This window comes from Erigeron canadensis, chromosome 7 (genome assembly GCF_010389155.1).
Source record: "Erigeron canadensis isolate Cc75 chromosome 7, C_canadensis_v1, whole genome shotgun sequence".
Taxonomy (NCBI): domain Eukaryota; kingdom Viridiplantae; phylum Streptophyta; class Magnoliopsida; order Asterales; family Asteraceae; genus Erigeron; species Erigeron canadensis.
In genome coordinates this window covers 34,967,502-34,992,172 of record NC_057767.1, presented here as the reverse complement: position 1 = coordinate 34,992,172, position 24,671 = coordinate 34,967,502, and the positions used below count along the sequence as shown (strand labels likewise).

Genomic DNA, 24,671 nt, shown 5'->3' with positions numbered 1-24,671 from the left:
AACTTAATGTAGTACGAGTACCTTTTTGTAAGTAAAAAAGAATCGGCAACCGGGATAAGGATTGACTGAACTAGATAAAAAGTCACATATGTTGATTATCACAAAATGACAAATACTTTTGTGACAAAGTGCAGTCATGTAGGCCTCTTCTTAATTTTTCACCACAACCAATAGCACAACAAAGTATCTCTAAGAAAAACTAAAGTGTAAGACTACCTACGAGGCTACGAGTACATGTTAGTCATTTATAAAAATAGTTTAAACAACATATCAGTTTTAATTACATACATTTTACCCACAATAACTTTTATTGATGAGGATCGATGAGGATCTTTTAAAGAAACAACTTTACTTGTAAAATTGATTTTTTTTTAATTACTAGATTAAAATCAAAGGTTAAGATTTAAAGATAATTTGATAATTTTTATATTTTGACCATTGATTTTTATTAAATGGTCAAGATCTTCGACTTTTAAGAATCTTAGTTTAATTTTTATTCAAAACAATAATATATTCATCTTTATCGCAAACACCCAAAATAATATAAAAAAGTAAATATGTAACTGTTATGTATATAAGCTTAGATATGAAATCTTCTACATACCAACTTCTTATTATTTAATGTATAATATTAAATAAATGATTAATTCCATTTTTTTATATAAATTAAAAAATTAATATTTAAGGGTTTTATACCTAAGCTTAAGTATACGAAACTCACATATTCTAAACCTTCTTAATATATGCAAACAATTAATACACACACAAACACCATCTTTTCCCATAAATACCCATGGATGGACAACATCCACCTCATCACCCACATCAATATGTTTTTCATAGAACATCCTTCACCTCACCATACATTTTCCACAAAATTGTCAAGTCGGGTTGAGTTTGAGTTATAAAGTGTCGATTCGAGTTGAAAAATGTAGAGTTGAGCTTAAAATTATCAAGTCCATTAACATTTTTTTAATTTTCAACAGAAGAAATTTCACAATTTTATGGCAATCAACCTAGTGGAAAAAATTTTATGGGATATTGTTCCTTTATTTTCTTTATAATCCATCATTTATGATCTACATGTCTAAACTCTCTTATAATACAAACTACAAATTTATTTTCATATTCAAACAATTTTTTCAATATCCCAAAAATACCCCCAAATACCTATATATATATATATATATATAACTATCTTATAAAGTATTTTGTCATTTTTTTCAATATCTAAAACTATCTTATAAAGTATTTTGTCATTTTTTTTTAAATCTTAATTAAGTAATTGAACTATTTAAATTACCTTTTTTCTTTATTCACTAATTTAAACATCTCTACCTAATATACCTATAATACCTTTAAATCTCAACCATTCATTTTTCTCTCTCCTCAAATCTCAACCATTCATTTTTATCTCTCTCCTCCATAAATCATTTTACTACTTTAATCCATTCAAAATCTTTTATCTCAAAAACTGCATATTGATAAATTATAAAAATTGTATGGGTGTTCTTAAAATTTCATATTTTTTGATTACAGATGTCATTTGATATACTTTCGACGAATTTTTAATTCCGAGGGCAGAGCTTGTACGGTTAAGGCATCTGGCTATCATTCTTTTTGACTTGACCTATCACCCCTATCATCTCACCGCCGCAATGCGTGGACACTATCCCTCGTACTATATTATAAAGAAAATATACTTTTGATTTTCAATATTAAACTTAAAATTTCAATATTATTTTAAATTTCAACAATGTACACATTCTTATGCATTATACATCATAGTCACATTATGTCAATAACTTTCACAACTCACCGTCGCCACCGCCACCTTCAGCGTTACATCACCACCATCGCCGCCACCTCCATTTCATTATTTGGAAATTGAAATTATATTTGATGAAAACTATTCATCACTACTGGTATAGTAAGATAAAAAAATAACAACAATAATAATAAATTAGTTTTTTTTGTCTTTAAATAAAAATATCATTATTTTAAACTAAAAACCTATGTGTATTATTCTTTGATTAATATTTTATCTTTCTCCATATTACTGTACATTTTTGTATTTTGGTTTTACTTAAGCATATTGTTTATATATTTTATATAAAAATGACTAAGTTTCTCATAGTAAATTTAAAATGAAAATTAACTTTATAACCAAAAATAAATAAATATAAACATGATTTGTAGAAAAATATATTTTTAGTTTTCAAGTTTTGAGGAGAATGTAAATCAAATGTCCTTCTCTTAAAAATCAAGCTAGAATATTACTATTATTATTATTTAAGCAAATTATCGCATATAGCTACTATTTTTTATACACAAATTAACTTACGTTTATAATAGAACAAGAAATTTAAGGTTTGATAGCTATATATTACTCGTATTAACATTTTCGCGTTGGAAAATAAATAAATGGGCTTACCCACTATCGTTTTCCAACAAACAAATTAATGTCGGAACTCAGAATCCTTTTCTATCTTCAGCAATATTAATTGGGCTAGCTTCTTTTAACTTGTGGTGATTTATCAAATAGTGGTTATATAGCAGTGTTACTTGGACCGGAATAGTATTTTTTTTATTTTTAAAGAGTACTTGGACCGATACTTCACTATGATCGACTTATTTCGGTACTGGTACCAAATCAGTATGCCAAATGTCAAAAAACCAAATAGTCTCATTTGTTGCCAACCGGAAGAAGTGGGCTGTTATGGGTTAATCTTGATAAATAGTTGGTCGTGAGTGTATTAAGTGACTGAATATATAAGTAATGTCTGTATGTATTAAGTAAATGATATGTAATTAACTGTTATTTTTGTTTATCTCTACTTCCTAATAAAGCAAATTCCCCCCCCCCCCCTTATTAAATATATCTGTCTTTGAAATACCTTATTTGCCCTTGGATTTTTTTGTTTTTTTTTCTACTTTACGTAACTACCTAAAATTCCTAATAAAGCAGACCGTCTTTCCCACTACTGCCATCGCATTGCGCGGATATCATGCTCGTTAAGTAAAAAAGAAAACACGAAATTCGACTTAATTATTATAAATTTTTTAACTATTATATTTATTAAACAAAAAGTAAACGGGCCTATGTTCTCAAAATGTCTAGTATTGTGGGTTGAGTAGGATTAGTTTTGACAAAGCAAGTGAAGGAGTGATCCATGTTTTAGGGAGTTGGCAGTTTATTTTTGGTTGGTTGTTTCACACTTTCACGTGTGTTCATTGGGCTATCTATATAGCCTATTAGTTTATGAAAGTTCTAGCTTTTTATTTTTCCTTTCATTTTTTCATCCCTCTGTTACTTTAAAATACATAACATACAAACAGTGATCGAGTGTGTGAGTACGAATAAAAAGGGCCTGAACCATTATGGGCCACATCATATAGAGGTCAATTTTTATTTATTTATTTATTTTTAAATTGATGCTATCATATTTTGATAAATTTGGGGACTAATATTTCGGTTATACACTGGTTCAGTAAACTAATGCATTTGGTCAACATAGACAAGTATTAAAGTATTACACCTTTTGACACCAAGAATAAGTACACATTAGTTTTCCGTGTCAGATCTAAATAGATAATTCGATTAATTTCATAAATCATAATTCTTTGTATGTATAGTACGTGTCTAACATCTCGTTATGATTTGAACATGCATGCATGCAAGGTCCTTATCCAATTCAAGAATTAATGATGCAAAGTCTCCAGTTCTTAATTATTACAGTATGTAGTAGTTTACATAGAAGTGTCCAATTTTTTTTAACTTTGAGATAGATAACCGTCTAATTAACCGATAATGGCATGCATGTGAACTACGGATCGATGAATAGTTAAATTGATCAAGGATTTAATTAGGCACCGCGTGTACACAAAAACCGGCCGCCCGTTTTTCAATGGCCTAATTAAAAAGTACAAGTACTACGAAAGTGAGAAGAGTTTAAAATATAACGGATGTGCATATATGCATGGGGTTATATATAATCAATGCTCAACTGAACATGTTGCACTGGCCTGTTCAAAACCGGGCCAGAAGAATTAATGTGTAGTGTAATAAAGGATGGTTTATAATTGATATTGTAACATTCGTGACTTTTGACCTATGTTGACTTTTAACGAAACAAAATTTAAGGTATGATTAAGTGATAAATTCCGGAACGTTGTGACATGTTTTAACGTAACGTTGAGTTAGATTATGTTTACGGTCTCGTTTTAGCGTTTAAATGGGTAACAAATAGCTATTGGTCGAAGTTAGCGGAGCGAGAGCCACATTTGGACCTCTATAGGCCGGCCCCCAACTCCCTTCCCCCCTTCCTTTCCCTTTTCATTTCTTCACTCACTCTCTCTCTCTACCCTATCTTTCTTCCCTTTTTTCTCTCAAATGAAAGAACACACACACACACACACACACTCTCTCTCTCTCTCTAGAAAATCGTCACATTTATTGAATTTTAAGCAAGAAATTGTTAGGGGTTTTCATCATCTTCATCATCTTAATAACATATCAAAATTTTGAACTTCAAGATGCAAGAAATCTTCACTTTCGGGTCAAAAACGGGTTTGAGCTTTTGGTGTAAGATTTGGTAAGTGAAACTCATCTTAAATCTCCCCTTTTATGTTTAAAACTTCATTACTAGTCATGTCTAAGAAACCTTTGGTCGAAATCGGGTTAAAACTTGAATTGGGTCAAATTAGGGTTTCATTAGGGTTGATTTGGGTCAAGAACGATTTGGACATGTAATTGTGTTATGGGTTTGGATTTGATTGATGAAACATGTTTAGTTATACTTAATGATGTTTGTTTGAGCCTAAAAACGAGTCTTGAAACACCACAAGTCGATTTGGATGTCAAAAATTGGGTTTGGGTTCGTTCTTGTTGCTGTTCTGCTGTTGTTTGGCTTCAGATATTGGCCACTGCGACGCAGTGGAGTGGGATAGCCACCACTGCGGCGCAGTAGCTTCCCCCTGATCATTTTTGGAGTTTTTGGTTTCACTGCGGCGCAGTGGGACTCCCTGGTCTTGACTGCGGTGCAGTGAGAACTTGCTGCCCGAACAATTTCTTTTGCCAACTTCAAACGCTTATAACTTTTGAACCGTAAGTCCGTTTTAGGTGTATGACCTATTGATGGAATCGTGAGAGAGTCTACTTTATCATGGTATAATCCTTATATCTTGAATCCACTGACATTTTCAAAAATGATGTGATAAAGTGTCCTTGTTCATATTCGGTTGAACCAATAAGACACTTTAGGGTTGTGACGTAACCGAGTTAAGTCCCAATTGTCCTCTAAGGTTGATTTGCTTTTCTAAAACCTACTTAGGGTTTGACACGTGATTTGTAATGTATATGTTTATAGGTGGTGCACACTAAGCGATTGTTGGACATTATAACTCGATTATAACTTGTACTTAGCTTGCATATCCAATCAAGGTGAGTTTCGTAAACCCTCCCTACTCAATTGAGATTCGGGCTGAAAAGTGTACGTGCTTGTTATTTTCGTTTAATCGATTGATTGATTGTTTGATTAACGTATTGACTTGTTGCTCGGTTAATTATGCTTCCGTTTATGAATACTTGTTGTGGTTTGGGTAGTTGTACATACATGGAAGACGGTTATACTTTCAATGAATAGGAGATGTGGTGGGAAGGCTGCGGGTGACCCTATATATAAGCATCAATAATTCCTTGAAATTAGAATCGTAAGAAGTGTATGTGCATTGTGTTGTTGATTGATGGAAAACGTTTTGATAAAGATCGGGACATAGGATCTCGCATGATAACATTTTCCCCCTTAATGTATTATAGATTTGTGATGGTGATAACGATTAAGTCCATGTTGATGGCATAACGATAAGCCACGATTTGTGGCATAACTTTGTTGTTAACGATATTGTTTAACATGTATATTGAATATGAATGCTTAGTTGTAACGTAACGTTGATCATGCATTTGAAATATATATAAGTCATGCCGTTGATCATGCATTTGAAATATATGTAAGTCATGCCGAAATGAACATGCCTTTGAAATATATGTAAGTCGTGCCGATATGTGTTGAATTGTAATAATGTGAAACCTTTTAGGGTTTCCTTGGAACGTGATTAGGTATTCTAATCCTCGTATATCGTTAACGGTTGTTATCCCGACACACTTGTTTCCTATTACTTGCCCCTACGAACTCACCAATTTTATGTTGACGCGTGTTAGTACACTTTTCAGGTGAACAGGTTAGCTCATAGACGTATTGGATGGTGGATTGCTTGATCATGCTAGACTTGGACTTGGACTTCTTGGATCCGTGATTCATTTCCCGAATTAGGGGTTATGCTTATGTGTGATCTAGATACTTGCATTATTGAATGGTTCGTATGGATTACTTGATCCTTTTTATGCATTTAGACTCACTCTACATAATTTCCATGTCGTGCTGTGTTTTTCTTGTGATACCCCATGATTCCGCCTTGTTGGGGTGTTACAGGTTTGGTCACTGGAAGCTAGTCAGTATAGTTAGTTAAAGTTTGACTTTGATGGATATTAATTTGTTGGTTAGGTGAGTCTAATTAATAAGGGCAATTCAACAAAGTGCCTAGCTAAATGAAATAGGATTGAGAAATACAGGTCGTCATGGTTTTGTATAAGTATAGATTAATACGAGTACATGTTAGCTAGCTTATGCTAGCTAGCTAGTAAATGATTAGTTAAAGGTGTAATCTATCCGGCCTAATCTAGTATAAATCTATAGCTAGATTTATGGGCTACCCTTCCTACAGTACGTACTGCTATATGGTTTTGGGGTCGGACCTGTTGCGCTCATCTTTTGTACGTGCTCCATATGAGTTGGGATATAAAGTTGTTTTCGTCTAAATGATCAGGGATGTTCGCTTCGCGTTCCTCCCGCATAAGATATATAGACCATGACTTTTGCAACAAATTTATAGAAATGATAGGATGAAGAAAATGGCAGACAAATTGTCAATATATTATATTTATTATGTGTTTCTGTATACACCAGTTTGTCACTAACTTACAAAAATAATTTTCATAGCCGTGAACTGTAATATATATGCGCATGCTTACAACTGTTTATTTTTGTTATCTTATTAAAAATGTGAACTGTAGTAGAAAGGTCGTCTCATCATTCCTATAAAAGCAATATATTGCCAGTAGAAAGGCCTAACTGCTAGTACATGGTAGCCAAGATTTGAACAGAAGTCATGTGTGCCATTTGGTAAATCACTTGATCAAGCAGGGTGACAGATTGGCACTTATTTGGCAGGCTGGGTATGGGTAAAAACGGGGAAGTTTAAGTCCACGTTAGAATGGGATGACTTGGATTACGAAACGGGTAAGTTTCAGCCTGCTTGACCCTCCGGCACCCATTTGACCTGTTTCCTGTTTGGTTGAATTATATATTTAGCTCAAACTGTGTGACTTGTTACAAACAAAACCAGAACTGACTAGCTCATTTTTTTGAAACGGTCATATTTTAAGGATGTTTTGTCAAACAAGTTTTTGAAAAAAAAAAATTACAAAACCAGTTAATCCGGTTTTGGAAATACCGGATTCACTTTTCGACCTCGAATCCGGTATTTGAAATACCGGATTAAAAAAAACAATTTTGAATCCGGTATTTCAAATACCGGATTCAGACCATGTGTCAGTGTGATGTGACAGGAGCCTACCTACGTGCCTGAAACCATATATAGCTTGATTTAGTATATGAAAATCACATACATTATTATATTCATTTTTGAGAACCTAGCATTTACCTTAGGAAATTAGTAGAGATAGGTCCATAGGTCCTGGTACAGAACGATGGTACAGACTTGATGTGACAATAAATAGCATGGTCCAAAAAGATGATAAAAGTCAGCTCCAAAAAAGGATCTGGTATTTCATCACTGTAGCTCCTGTCACATCACACTGACACATGGTCCGAATCCGGTATTTGAAATACCGGATTCAATGTTGCTTTTTGAATCTGGTATTTCAAATACCGGATTCGAGGGAAAAATTTAAATCCGGTATTTCAAATACCGGATTAACTGGTTTTATGATTTTTTTTTTTCGAAAACTTATTTGATAAAACACCTTTAAAATATGCCCGTTTCAAAAAGGTTTTCCTAGCTATTAAGGGTATTAATGACCAAAACCTTAATGAAATTACGCTACACTAGGTACGATATAAGCTACACGTACAGATGAATACTGTTCTGTAGTGATCTTTCAAACAATACATGGCCTAAACTCGATGCCTTTCACATGCAAGGTTTCAACTGTATAGCACTCGAAATCATATAGAAACACCTCCAGCTTAGAATGATCCTCCAAGTGGCATAACGATTTACACACCATGAGCTCCATCCAACCATCCTTTCTTTCCTCAATCCTACTATAAACAAGATGCTCTGTGTGACCTTTTAGCATCCCACGTCCTCGATTTGCTGGTATATTTGATGAGTCGTGCCATCCATAATGATTCTTTGGTTTGATGATCGGTATATTCATCGGAGGATAACCCATATATGCATACATTCTACCTTGAGGTATATCATCCAGTATGCACTTGGCAGTTAACAAAAGAATATCCTCTGTTTGAGTGGGTTTTTCTCGAAATTTGAACACAAGATAGCATGCGTAGATCTGCTGAGGTGAAAACATGTGCGGACTCGTATAAAAGGTAAAGCAGCGGCAGTGAGGCCTGTTGTGAGAATTATATTAGACATAACTCTTGGAGGAAAAAATATACAAATTTCATCATAATACTTTTGTTTGATATATCACACGTAGTTCATAGATTCAAAACCTCAAATCATCTTGCCATGTATCATGTATTCTACAGCATAATACACATATCCCCCGTGTTGATTTGTGTAACGATAACAACTGTTAGACATATAACAGCAAAATGTTAGATTATGAAAATTGTAACAAAGATTTCAAGAGATTGAAACTTAGATATTTGTTTATAATTTAAATACTCTGTTCATTAATTTTCAGCACAAGAAGAGCTAGAAGGATGATGAGAGTTACCCATTCGCCATCATTGCATAGGAAACCTTCACAAAAGTGGAGGTAGAGTTCCTTTTTTGTGGTGTAGTCCAAAGGTTTGTCCGACATCTGAATATAAGGTTCATAGTCATCTGGCAACTTTTTCTCCCAGTACATATCATTTGCGTCTACATCTGTATCTATATCCCCTTCATTTGTCACAGAAAGACTTCTAAATGCTTCAGTATCTTCATTCCGCACATCCTACATAAATTGTAACTGAGTAAAAAAAAAAAAGAAGAAAAGAATATTCGCTCCAAATCTCTATGGGTTGAAACGAAATTAAGTGATGACCAAAATAGTTTGTTTGGGAAAAATAAACTTGCCATCTCTATGGCTTGAAATTCAATTCCTTGAATCAAGAGATCGGTTTTCATTTGATCATGAAGAAATGAGAGTTTCTCGAGGAGAATATCAAAATCAGCATCCCGCCAATGATTAGTAAAGTTCCACATTTCTATCTTATACCAGTTGTCCGATAGTTGCTCTGCATAATGAGTAGATTGTACACTCAACTCACCCATCTTCCATTCAATTTTCATTATCTCAAATTGTACTTGGTCCGCAATGGGTTTTCCACGATATTTGAACACCAAACAAGCTGCATACATGGTACCAAGTGATAACATGCTAGTTTTTATTTGGCACTTAATGTCATATAGGTCTCCATAAGGATACTCGGCTACCCTTGAAAATCTGCAAGTTTAAGTATATAAACATCCTTTTTCTTGATACGTTTGACGAGGAAAGCTCATCTAGGAGGAAGTGATACCTCAAATCACGTTGGAATACCCATGTCGTCAGATCAAGATTTAGAAAGCTTCTTGCTGATAGCAATACACATTTCTTTCCGTGATCGTTTATCCAGAAGAACTACAGATAAAAAGTTACAATTTTAAATTTATCATGATATAAAATGATAAGTGTTAGGAATTTTAGACCTCTAAACAAAACCTTAGTTTAACCGTTAAACTCTTATTAGGCTTAATACCATAACAATATCGAACTTAACTAAGCTAAATAATACAAAACACCTTTGAGCTGCTTAAATTAATTACTTTGTAATTAATGTAAGCACATGGTTGTGAATTCTCCTCACGAACCGACGACTCCAATTCTAGCCAATTGTATATCACCCTTTACTTTGCCTTTTGTTTCTATGCGACTCAACAAAAGAAAGAGAGAGACCGAATTATCCTTGTTTACTTACCAAGCTTTAATTCGTTTTTTTTGATGGTACAATTTAGTCGACCGGGGAACTCCTAGTCTAATACAAACTCGACACCTAGACATTCTCGGTTACTTGACTTGCACTCCAAGTAAAACTCAACTTTACATATTTAATTCTCGAACTAACATTAAACCTACATGTCTAAATTAACTACTCGTAATATATTTTACAATAAGAATCATTGAATCATATCTCAAAAATTAAGGAAACTTATATGATTGAAAACTAATTTGATGTTTTTTAAATGATCGATCATGTTAATGAAATGTAGATCAGAGAAGCCTTAACCTTGTTGCCTTTTTCATAAAGAAGTCCTTTTTGAAGATGAGCAAACAGTTCCTTTTTTATAGCACAAATGGCATGTGGAATCTTGAACATCTTTACCATCACTTCCCAGTCTCTTGGAAGCTTTGTCTCCCAGTATTTGTCGGAGTTATAGTCTATCTCTATCTCTACATGTTGCTCCAACTTCTGTTCCTTCTCAAAATCATATTCCACCTATCAAATGTACAGCTTAAAATGGGCTGAGTGTGATTTTTAAACATAGTACTATGATATTGCTTCCAACGATACCATAATATACCTGACATTATCACGGGCAAGCAAACCATCTACATTTTTCCATTCATTAGCCGACTAACTTCTAAGAGATCGAGTGTTTGTACGTATTACAAGTTTTCGATAAACTAGGATCATAAGCTAATTTTAAATTCACTATTTCACACAGATAACCAATTAATCATAAATGAAACGGATGGAAACATCTTACTTGATATTGCAATGCAATTTCCAGTTCTTCCACTATATTTGCAACGGATGGTCGTTTTGTGCCATCTATCTGCAAACATTGATACGCAATAGTTGAAAACCTTTCCAAACAATGTGGTGAAATTTCTTCTTTCAGACTAGTATGGATGATGGCGTCTAGTTTCTTTTCTTCATAGCATTTTCGTGCCAAAATAGCCAAAAATTTACGAATATCCTCAAAATTTTCCACACAAAGTCTCCCACAAAGAACTTCAAATAAAACCACACCAAAGGAATATATGTCAGATTCTTTAGTCAAGTAGCCCGTCTGCATATACAATGGATCACAATACCCCATCGTGCCTACAGCGTTCGAAAAAAGATAAGTATATTGTTGGTTAGCAGGTCCGAATTTGGAAAGACCAAAATCTGCAATCTTTGGTTTCCAGTTTTGATCTAGTAAGATATTTGCACTTTTAATATCTCGGTGCAAGACTCTTTGTTGACTCCCCTCTGCGGGATGATGAAGGAATTGTAATCCATGTGCAGCCCCAATACATATAAGAAGACGTTGATTCCAAGAAAGATCATTGCCACTCAAGTACAGATCAAGACTTCTGTTAGCTAGATACTCGTACACAAGGATATTTTCCCGACCCTCGTTACAAAAGCCTAATAGTGAAACAAGATTTTCATGTTTGTAACGAGAAAGTAACATGACTTCTTTCCAAAATTCTGGGGCTCCTTGGCCAAATGCACTATCTAAGCGTTTTACAGCGACCATAGTGGTCCCGTCGGGCTGGACAAGTTCCCCTTTATAAACTTTTCCAAACCCACCTCGACCGATACAGTTAGTGTCGGCAAAGTTATTGGTGGCCGATATCAAGTCTTGGAGTGGGATTTTGAGGTGTTGAAACTCTTTTATGCTGACATTATATTGATGATTGGAATAAATTAAAGATCTAGGACTAAAAAGAATGTAACATCAAGCACAAACTGCTATTCAAAAGCTTGAGATAGTAATATAGTATGACATTTTAATCTGTTTTTATATATATTTTGTTAAACAAATAATAATTCAATCAACATATGTGTGGTCCCAAAATTAATATTGAAAGGGATGTACATTCGATGTTACACCAGTCTATTGAGTGGCTGTTAAAAGTTGAGATCCCAAAATTTATTTTTCTTATCTACCAATTAATATTTTGAGAACCATAAAAAAAAAGAAGGTGAGAACCGCCCACACATCTCATCTTCTTTTTTCTCTCTCATCACTTTCATCCAAATTTTTCAAAACGTTTTATCTCACAAACCGTGCATCGTTAGATGAAAAAAAAACCATGGGTAGTCTTAAAATTTCGTCCTCTTTCATTAGAGATGCGACTTGATATACTTTTGACAAACTTTTAAATTTTGAAAATTTTTTTTTTTTTCGAAATTTTTTTTTACCTGCTCATGTGTAGGACATACCTACACATGTGTAGGATGTATAACCTACACATGTGTAGGATGTGTATGATGTATACCCTACACATGCTACACATGTGTAGGATGTATATCCTACACATGTGTAGGATTATCGCTAAAAAAAAATTTAAAAAAAAAATCGAAATTTAAAAGTTTATCAAAAGTATATCAAGTCGCATCTCTAATGAAAGAGCACGAAATTTTAAGACTACCCATGCTTTTTTTTTCGTTTAACGATGTACGGTTTGTGAGATAAACCATTTGAATGAATTGGGTGAAAATGAAGAGAGAGAAAATTAAATATCATTAAGATCAAAATCAATGGACAGGATTGATTCTCGCGTTCTTTTTTTTTTATGGTTCTCAAAATAACTCACCCCTATATATGATATCGTAAACTTGTAGTTCGTGCCACGTCACCCTAATATGTTTCTTCGCACGAACTTGTAATCAAAAACTCAGATTCGAAAGCTACACTCACGTACGATTCACGAACATGTTTACCAATTACCACAACACAAAAAAAAGATGGACCTTGTACCAACACAAGCTGATCTAGTGTTTTTCTTTATAAAATTTTCGGTTAATTTATTATGTTTTTATGCAACCCATCTTGTTTCTTAGATCTAACCCGATTTGTAAGTGTATGAGCACAGATTTGTTTGTATTCATCTTTGTTTATTTCGGATCTATAAACCCTTTTATTAAAATAAATAAATTAATTTGAGTCGAAGCTAATGCCGTTCTATAAAAAAAAATTGAGTTGAAGCTTTTACCAAGATCTTGAAGAGGGAAGATTTGGGAGGTTTGGATGATTTTTGACCCACCTTGCACTCGTAGACTAAGCTTTGACCTTCCACTCAGACAACATTGGACCTTCAATTTTTACCTTTTTAGAAAACCCATGCTGTTTCTTGACATAATTATTGGCATACTTATCAACTCCTTATTTTCGACTCTACTCGAAATTTAATTTAGACTCGTGAATTTAGACTCGTGACTCGACTCGAATCATTAGAGTTATAGTATTTAATACATAATATATAACTTTATAATTATACATATGTATTTATTGTAAGAATATAGTATTCTATTAATATCTTAAGCGGAATAATGAAAACACTATAAAAATAACATCAAACTTTAATAACATATAAATTGTAATAACAGCAAACTTTAAAAAAACTAGTCCTAATACTCTACGATGTACGGTAGCTATATAGATTGTAATATAAAGAAATTCGAATCGAATATGCCTCATACATGATTCGTGAGAATGAAATAAGTTGAAGTTAAAGTAAACCGATAATTGAATCTAAGTTATAATAAACAATAATGATAAATATAATATATGTTTAGTTAAAGTTCTGGATTTACCTTAAATTTTTACAATCACATCAAAATCAGAACTTATAAGCATAGTGAATGACGACAAATAGCCCTGTGATTTCGGATCGTAAACTCAAATTTTTGAAGTCTTCATGTCATTAACTTATTATGAAGTCTTCATGTTATTAACTTATTATGAATAATATAAGTAATAGGAGTTAAAGAATTGAAAAGGAAAAAGAGACAATTTTATTCATGTGAAAATGATTAATCAAGTAAGTTTATAATATGTTTTGTACTATGAGAGAAAGTGTCTGCACGTTGCGACGGTGAGATGGTGGGGTGATATGTCATATGATGTGATAAGTCATAGAGTGTGATAGCAAATGCCTTAGTACATGCTCTACCATCGGATTTAAAAATTCGTCAAAAGCATATCGAATGACATCTCTAATGAAAGAACTTGAAATTTTAAGAACACCCATACAACTTTTATAATTTATCGATATACGGTTTTTGAGATAAAAGATTTTGAATGAATTAGAAGAATAAAATGATTTATGGTGAAGAGTATAAAAAAAATGAGTGGTTGAAATTTAAGGGTATTATAGGTATATTTGGTAGAGATGTTTAAATTAGTGAATAAAGAAGATGGATAATTTAGATAGTTCAAATCATCTTTTGAGATTTTAAATAATAACAAAATGCTTTATAAGATAGTATTGATAAAAAAAAGTTGAAAAATATTTTTTTTTGTGACTCGTGCATGACTCGGAACATGACTAGGACTGACTCGCACAACAAAACACAAGCCATGCTACGAGTCTGAAGCAAAGACGAGTCATCTACCGATTTGCCTCGTTTTTAAATTGTTTTGACTCGTACGAGTTTGACAACTATAATTAATGGTTATATTTTTCGATTACTTTTCAAAGTGATATAAACATGGCTATATCTATTGATTATTTAATTCATTTTGTTCAAATTTAAGTAAATTATTGTTTATTTGGCATTTTTACTTACACTAATTATCTTCGGATTCAATGTCATCTTTGCTTTCTAGTTAACTGAAAATCTCTCAAGATTAATAAGACTAGCTTGTTTACTAATATTTGAATCTTGTTTCTCAAATAAACCCTTGATTACCTGTTCCCGTTCACTAATTACTCTTTAAACCATTAGGTCTAGATGACACTTATATTTACCATCCTAATGTTATACTAATTCTAACGCCACTAAAAAAAATCAACTCATAATTATTGTTTGATCAAATAATCGCACTATGGCTCAACCGAAGGTGTGAGTTGGGTTGTTGGTGTTAATCGCACTATGGCCGCTTTACGCCTATGGTTTTGTTGATCCTAAGCGGTGTGTTTGACTTTAGGGTTTTATTTAGGGTTTATTCGGAGGTCGAATAAACGATATTTGATGGAAGGGTTTTTGTGTATCGTCCGTGAATGACGTGCCGTGAGGCTTCTTCCTCTATTTATATAGATAGTAGATAACTTGGAAAAGATGGTAATAGAATTAGGGTAAATCTCTTCCTCCTTTGTGAATATCTTGTGTCCTTCTTGAGGAGATTTGTGGTAATCTTGTTACCAAATTATATCCGAGTATATCGGAGCTTCGATAAGCATTCCGTATAACATTTATACTTTTCCGAAGCGGGGTAGTTAAACCTACGAGGTCTGTAGTTACTTCTGTTTACGAAGGTGTTGCTTCGTATTAGTGTTCTGTTGTTCCATATTCTGGGTGCAGAGGTAGAGCTCCGGGGAGGTATATCATCAATTATCCTTTTAAATAAAATTAAAAAAACAACTTTATAAAAATATAAGATAACTTAATAAATCAGGTCCTGATGCTACTACATCGTCTCTCTCTTAAGAAAAACACTTTTTCGAGTTTCAACACCATATGAATCACAGCCATCCAGGTCGAAAGGAATATCAACGCAACTCTCATTCTTGATAGTTGATACTATAGATCTCGGTTTACAAAGCAATATTTCCAATAGGGAAATTATTAATCCTCCTAATCATATTCCTAATAATTAGATGATGACATGTGGAAAAATCAGGGATAAAATTAGGAAAGAGAATTAATGGATAACTGATGTCACATTCTTAAAGTTTTAAGATGATTTTTAGGCTAATATTTAGGAGGATTTATCATATTCCGGTATTTGGTGGGGCAATATAGTTGGAAAGAGAAAGCAACATAAATGCCATTAATGACTTTAAAACTTGATAGGTAAACAAGTTGTACTCAAGGATATAATGGGAAGATTTAATTTCAATATTGCATTGAAATTTAACTAACAGTCAACCATTAAGTATAACACCACTAAAATAGAAAAACAAATCAGCTAATAATTATCTTAATAAATAAAATGTGTACATTGTTGAAACTTCAAATCAATGTTGAAATTTAAGTTCAAAAGTAATTTGCTTTATAATATAATATAGATGTTTATTTAAAAAAATATCTAACTCTCTTTTTCACATATTACTTTATAATATAATATAGATTACTATTTTTAATTATATACTAATCATGTACTTGTGTTATGAAAAATTGTTTATGATGATATCCTATTGATCAAACGGAAGAACATGAATAAAGTGAAACTCAAGAGCATTTTAAAAAACATCACAATTTTCAAAAGCATAGTACTCTTTTACTTTATATTCTTAAAGGTTTGAATCTTCGAATTTCCCATTTACGGAAGTTTTGATGTGTTAACATCTTATTTTGTTATATTTTAATGTTTTTGTTTATTTATTGTGTACATCGTCTTATATCTTTACTATGAACCACTTTTTGCACCGTCAATATATATTTGAAAATTTAGAACTTTTTTTTTTTCAAGTAATCTTATGTTTGGGTTTTTAACGTTTTTTGTTATGTGTTATTAATAAAAGTTTGATATTTGCACTTTTGTTATTGTTTATAATAAAGTTCAACATGTTTCGTTTACTCTTAACTATATATATATCGTTTCTAACCCGGTCAACGATCGGGTATAGATCTAGTTTAAGGGGTTCAAGAAATTAAATTAATATTTATTGTCATATAATTATTAAAGTACAAAATTACCCTTATCTAAAAAGGTTCTCGACATTTTATTGGTTCTTATATTATCTTTTTACTATATATATATATATATATAGGTGAGTTATTTTGAGAACCACTAAAAAATAAAGAACACGAGAATCAATCTCAGTCCTTCATTCATTAAGATCAAGAAGGACATGATTGTCATTATGAAAAAGTCTACATCTCTCTTTCTCTCTCTCTTCTTATTAAATTAATAAAAATATCTAATTTATTAAAAAACTTTTATCTCACAAACCGTACATCGTTAGACGGAAAAAAAAGCATGGGTAGTCTTGAAATTTCGTCATCTTTCATTAGAGATGCAATTCGATATACTTATGTAGACTTTTTAAATTTCGTTTTTTTCCTATCACATGCCTACACATGTGTAGGGATAAGTAAAAACCACTAAAAGGTTCATCCTACACATGTGTATGACAAGTGAAAATCACTAAATGGTTCATGCTACACATGTGTAGGACATGTGGAAACCACTAAAAGGTTCATGCTACACATGTGTAGGACAAGTGGAAAACACTAAAAGGTTCATCCTACACATATGTAAGACAAGTTTTTCCCCATCATATTCATCCTACACAAGTGTAGGTTCATCCTACACATGTGTAGGGACAAGTAAAAACCACTAATATGTTCATCCTACACATATATAAGACAAGTGAAAATCACTAAATGGTTCATGCTACACATGTGTAGGACAAGTGGAAACCACTAAAAGGTTTAAGCTACACATGTGTAGGACAAGTGAAAAACACTAAAAGGTTCATCCTACACATGTGTAGGACATCAAAGAATAATAACTTACACATGTGTAAGATGAACGTGATGAGAAAAAAAAATGAAACTTAAAAAGCTGTCAAAAGTATGTCAAATTGCATTTCTAATGAAAGATGACGAAATTCTAAGACTACCCATGCTTTTCTTTTCGTCTAACAATTTACGGTTTGTGAGATAAAATTTTTTTAGTGAATTAAATAAAATTCTATTAATTTAATAAAGTAAAAGAGAGAAAAAAGAAAGAGTGACAAAAAAAATACTCCTTTAGTGTTGGGAGGAGTTTTTTTTTTATTTTTAATTTAATCCATCCATTTTTTTATCCAATGGTGGATAGGGTTCTTGAGTTCTTTGTTTTAAGGGTTCTCAAATAACCCCTCCTATATATATATATATATATATATATAGGGGTGAGATATTTTGAGACCACCTCTTATTTTAAGACCAACTAGGACCATTGATTTTTGTACACCATCATCATCTACTACGATATACAAGACTTTTTTGTAAAAACACTAAGACTTTCCGGCGACGGGCCCACCAGAAAATCATGTGTAAGTTAAGTTACACATATGTAAGTACTTACACATGTGTAACTTACACATATGTAAGTTAACTTACACATGATTTTTCTGTGGGCCCGTCACTGGAAAGTCTTAGTGTTTTTACAAAAAAGTCTTGTATATCGTAGTAGATCATGATGGTGGTGTGTAACTTACGAAAATCAATGGTCCTTTTTTGGACTTTTTTTAGTTGGTCTCAAATTATCTTTCCCATATATATATATATATGGTATTCGCGCAATGCGGTGGCGGTGGCGGGGAAGGCGGGTGTAGTGGTGTCGGTGATGGTACTATTGGTGGTGGTGGCGATGTCAAGTGGTGTAGGTTGATGTAATTGTGATAATGGAAATGTTTAGAAAACAAGGACTTAAAGTGTTAATTATTAAAATAAAAGTTTAGAGTGTAAATTATAATTCATTAAGGCTAAACATAAAAAATCAAGAGCAATTCTAGTAATTCAAAGGTAGAATTACTTAAAATAAAAAGGAGGTTTTTTCTTTATAAGAGAATATATATATATATATATATATATATGATGTACTTGCAATTTTATAATGAAGCTAATTCTAACATTGAGGTTTTATTTGCGTAGCTATAGAAAGCTTGAACACAATATGTGACCATTTCGAAATAACTATGTGTTCAAAATGACAATTGAAACTGCATTGCTTAATCGATTATGCACTTATATACGAAATCACTCGTACATTACCCAATTCACTCAATTCACTGCCTCTACTATATCGGTATATGGATATTGGGTCCGGATTGGCACGCATAGTCTTCGTCTTTATGCACATATCCGAACGATCGACTAGGCTACTATCATGCAAAAACTCACTCATATCTAAAATAATGTTTGTTCTGGGTAGATAAAAGTAGAACGCTTAATTTCTGGACATATTTTTGCAGGAGAAACGTCAAAATTATATAGTATCTGGGTTGATCTGTATGGTTGTTGGATTAGTGTCCTCTTCATGTATTTACTTGTGAATTAGTGGATATATGGTGCCTCTACATTCCAAATGGGTATTATAATACAGTAAATACTTAAATGAGAAATGGGTCAAGGCCTAACAAGAAGAAAATCTTTGAAAGTGTACATTTAACGCATAGAATCTCTTAAATAGTTTTATGCAAAACTTTAGATTATTATTGAAACATTGTTAGTTTTGTCATCATATTTCACACGAACTGTTTATTGAAAAAGTTGAATGGAAAGATGTGTTCAGGTCAACCAGCTTTTTTGATCCATTCCAATGCCCTCCAACTCCCTCTTTTTGCTACTTCTTTAGTTATGGCTTACGAAGTACTACTACATTTCACACCCCTTTTTCCAGTCTGTAGTTTGGGTCACGATTTGAAATTGTTCGTTTTCTTTTAACCCGGAGTTCACGACCCACAGGGTCTGGCATCAGATGGCGAATGCTTCTTAGATGCTGTAGTGGAAAGTATGGTGGCTTATCTTGTTGCGTGAGTTGCTAAACATTAAGGAGATATGTTTTTGTAAATTTTTTTTGTTATGTAATTTCATTCCTATAAAGCAATTTGTTAGATTTATGAACATATAACACCAGAAACCAGAAAAGGATTATCAGATTTTGAATCAAGCAATAATACCAGAAATTATATGAATGATTATTATGAAAAAGATTAAATGTTATAGAGTTATTATTACAAATATATAATCATCTAAATGATGATTATCAGAAAGCAGAAGAATATATATATCGATATGATATATATATATATACGAATACAGAAAATATTAGAGAGAAAATATAATATCGATCGATATCGGAAGAGGGTTATGTGTTGTTGACCCTAACCCTAAAATAAGCGAGTATATATACTACTCGAAGTTACATCTTTAACCTCCAACTCCCTGTCTTGATCACTTTTAGTCCAAACCTTGTGTCTTTCAGCATTGCACAACTTTAGTCCTTCTGCATCAATTCTTGAAACTTCATATCCAAAAAATACCTACAAAACAAACACTTAACCAACTATAAGTAATGGTTTGTATCAATTTAACACAATTGCTAGAAGAAATGGCCTAATTGCTGCTTGGTAGCCAAGTTCTGTAAAGAAGTTATGGGTGTCATTTGGTAAATCATTTGATTAGGGGTGATTAATTGGGCAGGCTAAGCGGGTTGGGTAATGGGTGAAATTGGGTAAGTTTTTAAGTCCGTGCCAGAATAGGATTAACTAGATAGGATTTATAGTTCAAAAAGCTAAGTGCGTAAAAGTGATTGCAAAGTTATATTGTTACCGAGATAAAACTAATTTTAAACGAAGCAATATAGAATGTATTATGGATTCAAATAGATTTTGGATGATTTCCTACCTGATTGACCTACCGGCACCAATTTGACCCGCTTCCTGTTTGGTTGAATTTTTTTAGCTCAATCTGTTGACTCATTACAAACAAAACCAGAACTGACTAGTTTTTAAGGGTAATAATGACCAACATACCCATCATGTGGGCATCCAAGCTAAACCAAAACCTTAATGAAACTTAAAAACATAGACGAATAAGGCTATTATGTGACACTGGGTACGATAGAAGCTACATAGATGAAAACTGTACTCTAGTGATCTTTCAAACATTACATGGCCTAAACTCGATGCCTTTCACAGGCAAGGTTCTAACTGTATGGTACTCGTGATCTCTTAATTTAACCGACAGGAATCGAGGATCCTCCAAGTGGCATAATAATTTACACAACATGACCTCCATCCAACCATCCTTCCTTTCCTCAATCCTACTATATACATAATGCTCGGTGCGACCTTTTATCATCCCACGTCCTCGATCTGCTGGTATATTTGATGAGTCGTGCAATCTATAATCACTCTTTGGTTTGATGATGGGTATATTCGTTGCAGAGAAACTCATACATGCATACATTGTACCTTGCGAGATTAATTCCAGCATGCACTCTGCACTAAACAAAAGAATATCCTCTGTTTGAGTGGGTTTTTCTGGAAATTTGAAAACAAGATAGCATGCATAGTTATGATGAGGTGAAAACATGTGTCGACGCTCAGAAAAGGATAAGCGACGGAAGTGCGGGGTTTCACTTTTCCCCCCATCCTCGTGAGACCTGTAGTACGAATTATATTAGACAGAATTCGTAGAGACAAGAATATACAAATTTCATCATAATACTTTTGTTTGATATCACAAGTAGTTCATGGATTCAAAACCTCATATAATCAGGTTCCCAGTAATCATAGTCTTCCAAGTAGGCTAGCATAGCACGAATTCCCCGTGTTGATTTGCATAATGATAAAAACTGTTAGTCAAATAGCTGCAAAATGTTAGATTATGTATATTGTAACAAAGATTTCAAGAGATTGAAATTGAGATGTTTGTTTATGAAACCTTTAATATAATAAAATTTAAATACCACCTCATTATTAATTTTCTGCTCAAGAACGACAAGGATGATGAGAATTACCAATCGGCCATTATCGCATAGGAAACCTTCACAAAAACGGAGGTAGAGTTCCTTTGTTGTGGTGTAGTCCAAAGGTTTGTCCGAAATCTCAATATAACGTTGATAGTCATCTGGCAGCTTTTTCTCCCAGTACATATCATTAGTATCTACATCTGTATCTATATCCCCATTATATGTCATAATAAGATCCGTATTTTTATCTATATCTATATCCCCTTCATATGTCATAGAAAGACTTCTAAATCCTTCAGTCTCTTCATCCCGCACATCCTGCATATACTGTAATTGGGTTAAAAGAAAAAAAAAGAAGAGAATTCGCTTATATCTCTATGGGTTAAAACGAAATTAACTGATGACCAAAATAGTTTGTTTGGGAAAAATAAACTTGCCATCTCTAGGGGTTGAATGTCAATTCCTTGAATCAAAAGATCAGATTTCATTGGATGATGAAGAAATGAAAGTTTCTCGAGCACAATATCAAAATCAGCATCCGGCCCATGATTAATAAAGTTCCACATTTCTATCTTATACCAATTGTCTGATAGTTGCTCTGCATAATGCATAGATTGTACACTTAACTCATCCATCTTCCATTTAATTGACATAATTTTAAATGCTAGTTGGTCTCTCCTGGGTTTTCCACGATATTTGAACATCAGACTAGCTGCATACATGGTACCAAGTGATAACATGCTAGTTTTTATTTGACACTTAATGTCATATAAGGCTCCATAAGAATACTCGGCTACCCTTGAAAACCTACAAGTTAAGTATATAAACATCCTTTTTCTTGAAAATCTGCAAGTTAAGTATGTAAGCATACAATCACATACAGAATATACCTCAAATAATCACGTTGGAATACCCATGTCGTCAGATCATGATTTAGGAAGCTTCTTGGTGATAGCAATACACATTTCTTGCCGTAATCGTTTATCCAGAAGAACTACCGATAAAAAGTTACAATAAAGTTCAAACAAAAGGTACATGAACATAATTCGAGTATATAACCTATCAAGCATACTATGTTATGAATCATGTCTCTACACATAAGAAATTTACATATATAGTTAGAAACTAGTTTGATTTATTAAATGATCATGTTAAAGAAATGTAGATCATATAAGTGTTTACCTTGTTGCCTTCATCACAAAGAAGTCCCTTTTGAAGATGAGCGAACAGATCCTTCTTTACAGCATAGATGGCATGTGGAATCTTGAACCTCTTAACTATTACTTCCAAGTCTCTTGGAAGCTTTGACTCCCAATACTCGTCAGAGTTATAGTCTATCACTACATGTTGCTTCAACTTCTTTTCCTTCTCAAAATCATATTCCACCTATCAAATTAATCGTTTGTAGTCAGAATTTTTTTATATTAACATGTGATTGTAAATCATCTGGTTTTTCCAATTGTTGGCCCTAATTCTTCAATTATATATATATATATATATATATTTAAATGATATGTATAATAATGTATTTTTGCCTTTATATTTTCGTAGATTATTGATTAACTCTAATCAAAATGGATTGAAACATCTTACTTGATATTGCAATGCAATTTCCAGTTCTTTCACTATTTTTGCAATGGATGGGCGTTCAGTGCGATCTGTCTGCAAACATTGATACGCAATTGTTGAAAACCTTTCCAAACAAGGTGGTGAAATTTCTTCTTTCAGACTCATATGGATGATGGTGTCTAGTTTCTTTTCTTCATAGCACTTTCGTGCCAATATAGCCAAAAATCTACGAACATCTTCATAATTTTGCACACAAAGTCTCCCACAAAGAACTTCGAATAAAACCACACCAAAGGAATATATGTCAGATTCTTTAGTCAAGTAGCCAGTCTGCATATACAATGGATCACAATACCCCATCGTGCCTACAGCGTTAGAAAAAAGATAAGTATATTGTTGGTTAGCAGGTCCAAATTTGGAAAGACCAAAATCTGCAATCTTTGGTTTCCAGTCTTGGTCTAGTAGAATATTTGCACTTTTAATATCTCGGTGCAAGACTCTTTGTTGACTCCCCTCTGCAGGATGATGAAGGAATTGTAGTCCATGGGCTGCCCCAATGCATATACGAAGACGTTGATTCCAAGAAAGATCATTGCCACTCAAGTACAAGTCGAGACTTCTGTTAGTTAGATACTCGTATACAAGGATATTTTCACTACCCTCATTACAAAATCCTAAAAGTGATACAAGATGTTCATGTTTGTAACGAGTAAGTAACATGACTTCTTTCCAAAATTCTGCGTCTCCTTGCCCAAATGCACGATCTAAGCGTTTTACAGCGACCACAGTGAGCCCGTCGGGCAGGACGAGTTCTCCTTTATAAACTTTCCCAAACCCACCTTGACCGATACGGTGAGTATCTCCAAAGTTATTGGTGGCGGCTATTAAGTCTTGGAGTGGAATTTTGAGATGTTGAAACTCTTTTATGCTTGACATTATTATTTAGAACAAATGAAAGATCCAATAACAATATAAGATCAAGCAATATCTGATCTCATTTGGATCAAACTGATTACTCAAAGAGACACTGAAAACAAGAATTTGAGAGAGATGAATATGATTGAATGAAAAAGTTGACTTAATTATGAGATACTGAGAGACAGAATATGATCGAATGGAAGCGTTGACTTATATATGAGATATTGAGAGACAGATAGACAGAATATGATCACATGGAAGTGATGGTACGTTTGACTTATGAAATTATTGAGAGACAGATAAGATCACATGGAAGGGTTATAACTAAAATCAAACGAGTAGCTAGTATAAATTAACCAAGTTTTTGGTATATCAGCATACAAATTTAACGTCCAATTATGTATAAATATTAGAAGTTTTTTTTTTTTATAAAAAAATTTAAAAACTACAAGGAGATCTGACGATTAGCATGTTTT

At 33.0% G+C, this 24,671-nt stretch overlaps 2 protein-coding genes and 1 long non-coding RNA gene across 7 annotated transcripts; 1 reads left to right on the top strand and 2 right to left on the bottom strand.

Moving 5' to 3' along the window:
- Positions 1-5,392: 5,392 nt before the first annotated feature.
- LOC122606637 lies at positions 5,393-6,411 on the top strand. The gene is made up of 2 exons (XR_006324968.1): positions 5,393-5,443; positions 6,233-6,411. It is a non-coding gene; the product is annotated as an uncharacterized LOC122606637 (long non-coding RNA).
- A 610-nt stretch (positions 6,412-7,021) lies between these two features.
- On the bottom strand, positions 7,022-12,047 carry LOC122608289. 3 transcript variants are annotated; one of them, XM_043781378.1, is made up of 8 exons: positions 11,065-12,047; positions 10,584-10,793; positions 9,837-9,937; positions 9,391-9,760; positions 9,047-9,268; positions 8,820-8,899; positions 8,213-8,714; positions 7,022-7,405 (listed from the first exon to the last, which is right to left on the bottom strand). In XM_043781378.1, the coding sequence occupies exons 1-7, from the start codon at positions 11,824-11,826 to the stop codon at positions 8,240-8,242; spliced, it is 2,220 nt and encodes a 739-aa protein (XP_043637313.1). In that variant the 5' UTR covers positions 11,827-12,047; the 3' UTR covers positions 7,022-7,405; positions 8,213-8,239. The 3 variants fall into 3 exon arrangements, with proteins under 3 accessions (XP_043637313.1, XP_043637312.1, XP_043637314.1); XM_043781377.1 differs by lacking the exon at positions 7,022-7,405 and having other exon boundaries at positions 8,168-8,714; positions 11,065-12,046; XM_043781379.1 differs by lacking the exon at positions 7,022-7,405 and having other exon boundaries at positions 8,168-8,714; positions 10,584-10,766; positions 11,065-12,046.
- A 7,883-nt stretch (positions 12,048-19,930) lies between these two features.
- Positions 19,931-24,293, bottom strand: LOC122608128. Of its 3 annotated transcripts, XM_043781222.1 has the most exons (8): positions 23,302-24,293; positions 22,891-23,094; positions 22,599-22,702; positions 22,146-22,515; positions 21,757-22,035; positions 21,503-21,591; positions 21,209-21,399; positions 19,931-20,275 (listed from the first exon to the last, which is right to left on the bottom strand). In XM_043781222.1, exons 1-8 carry the CDS (start codon positions 24,211-24,213, stop codon positions 20,259-20,261), a joined length of 2,166 nt encoding a protein of 721 aa, XP_043637157.1. In that variant the 5' UTR covers positions 24,214-24,293; the 3' UTR covers positions 19,931-20,258. The 3 variants fall into 3 exon arrangements, with proteins under 3 accessions (XP_043637157.1, XP_043637155.1, XP_043637156.1); XM_043781220.1 differs by lacking the exon at positions 19,931-20,275 and having other exon boundaries at positions 20,841-21,399; positions 23,302-24,281; XM_043781221.1 differs by lacking the exon at positions 19,931-20,275 and having other exon boundaries at positions 20,841-21,399; positions 21,757-22,026; positions 23,302-24,280.
- Positions 24,294-24,671: the final 378 nt, after the last annotated feature.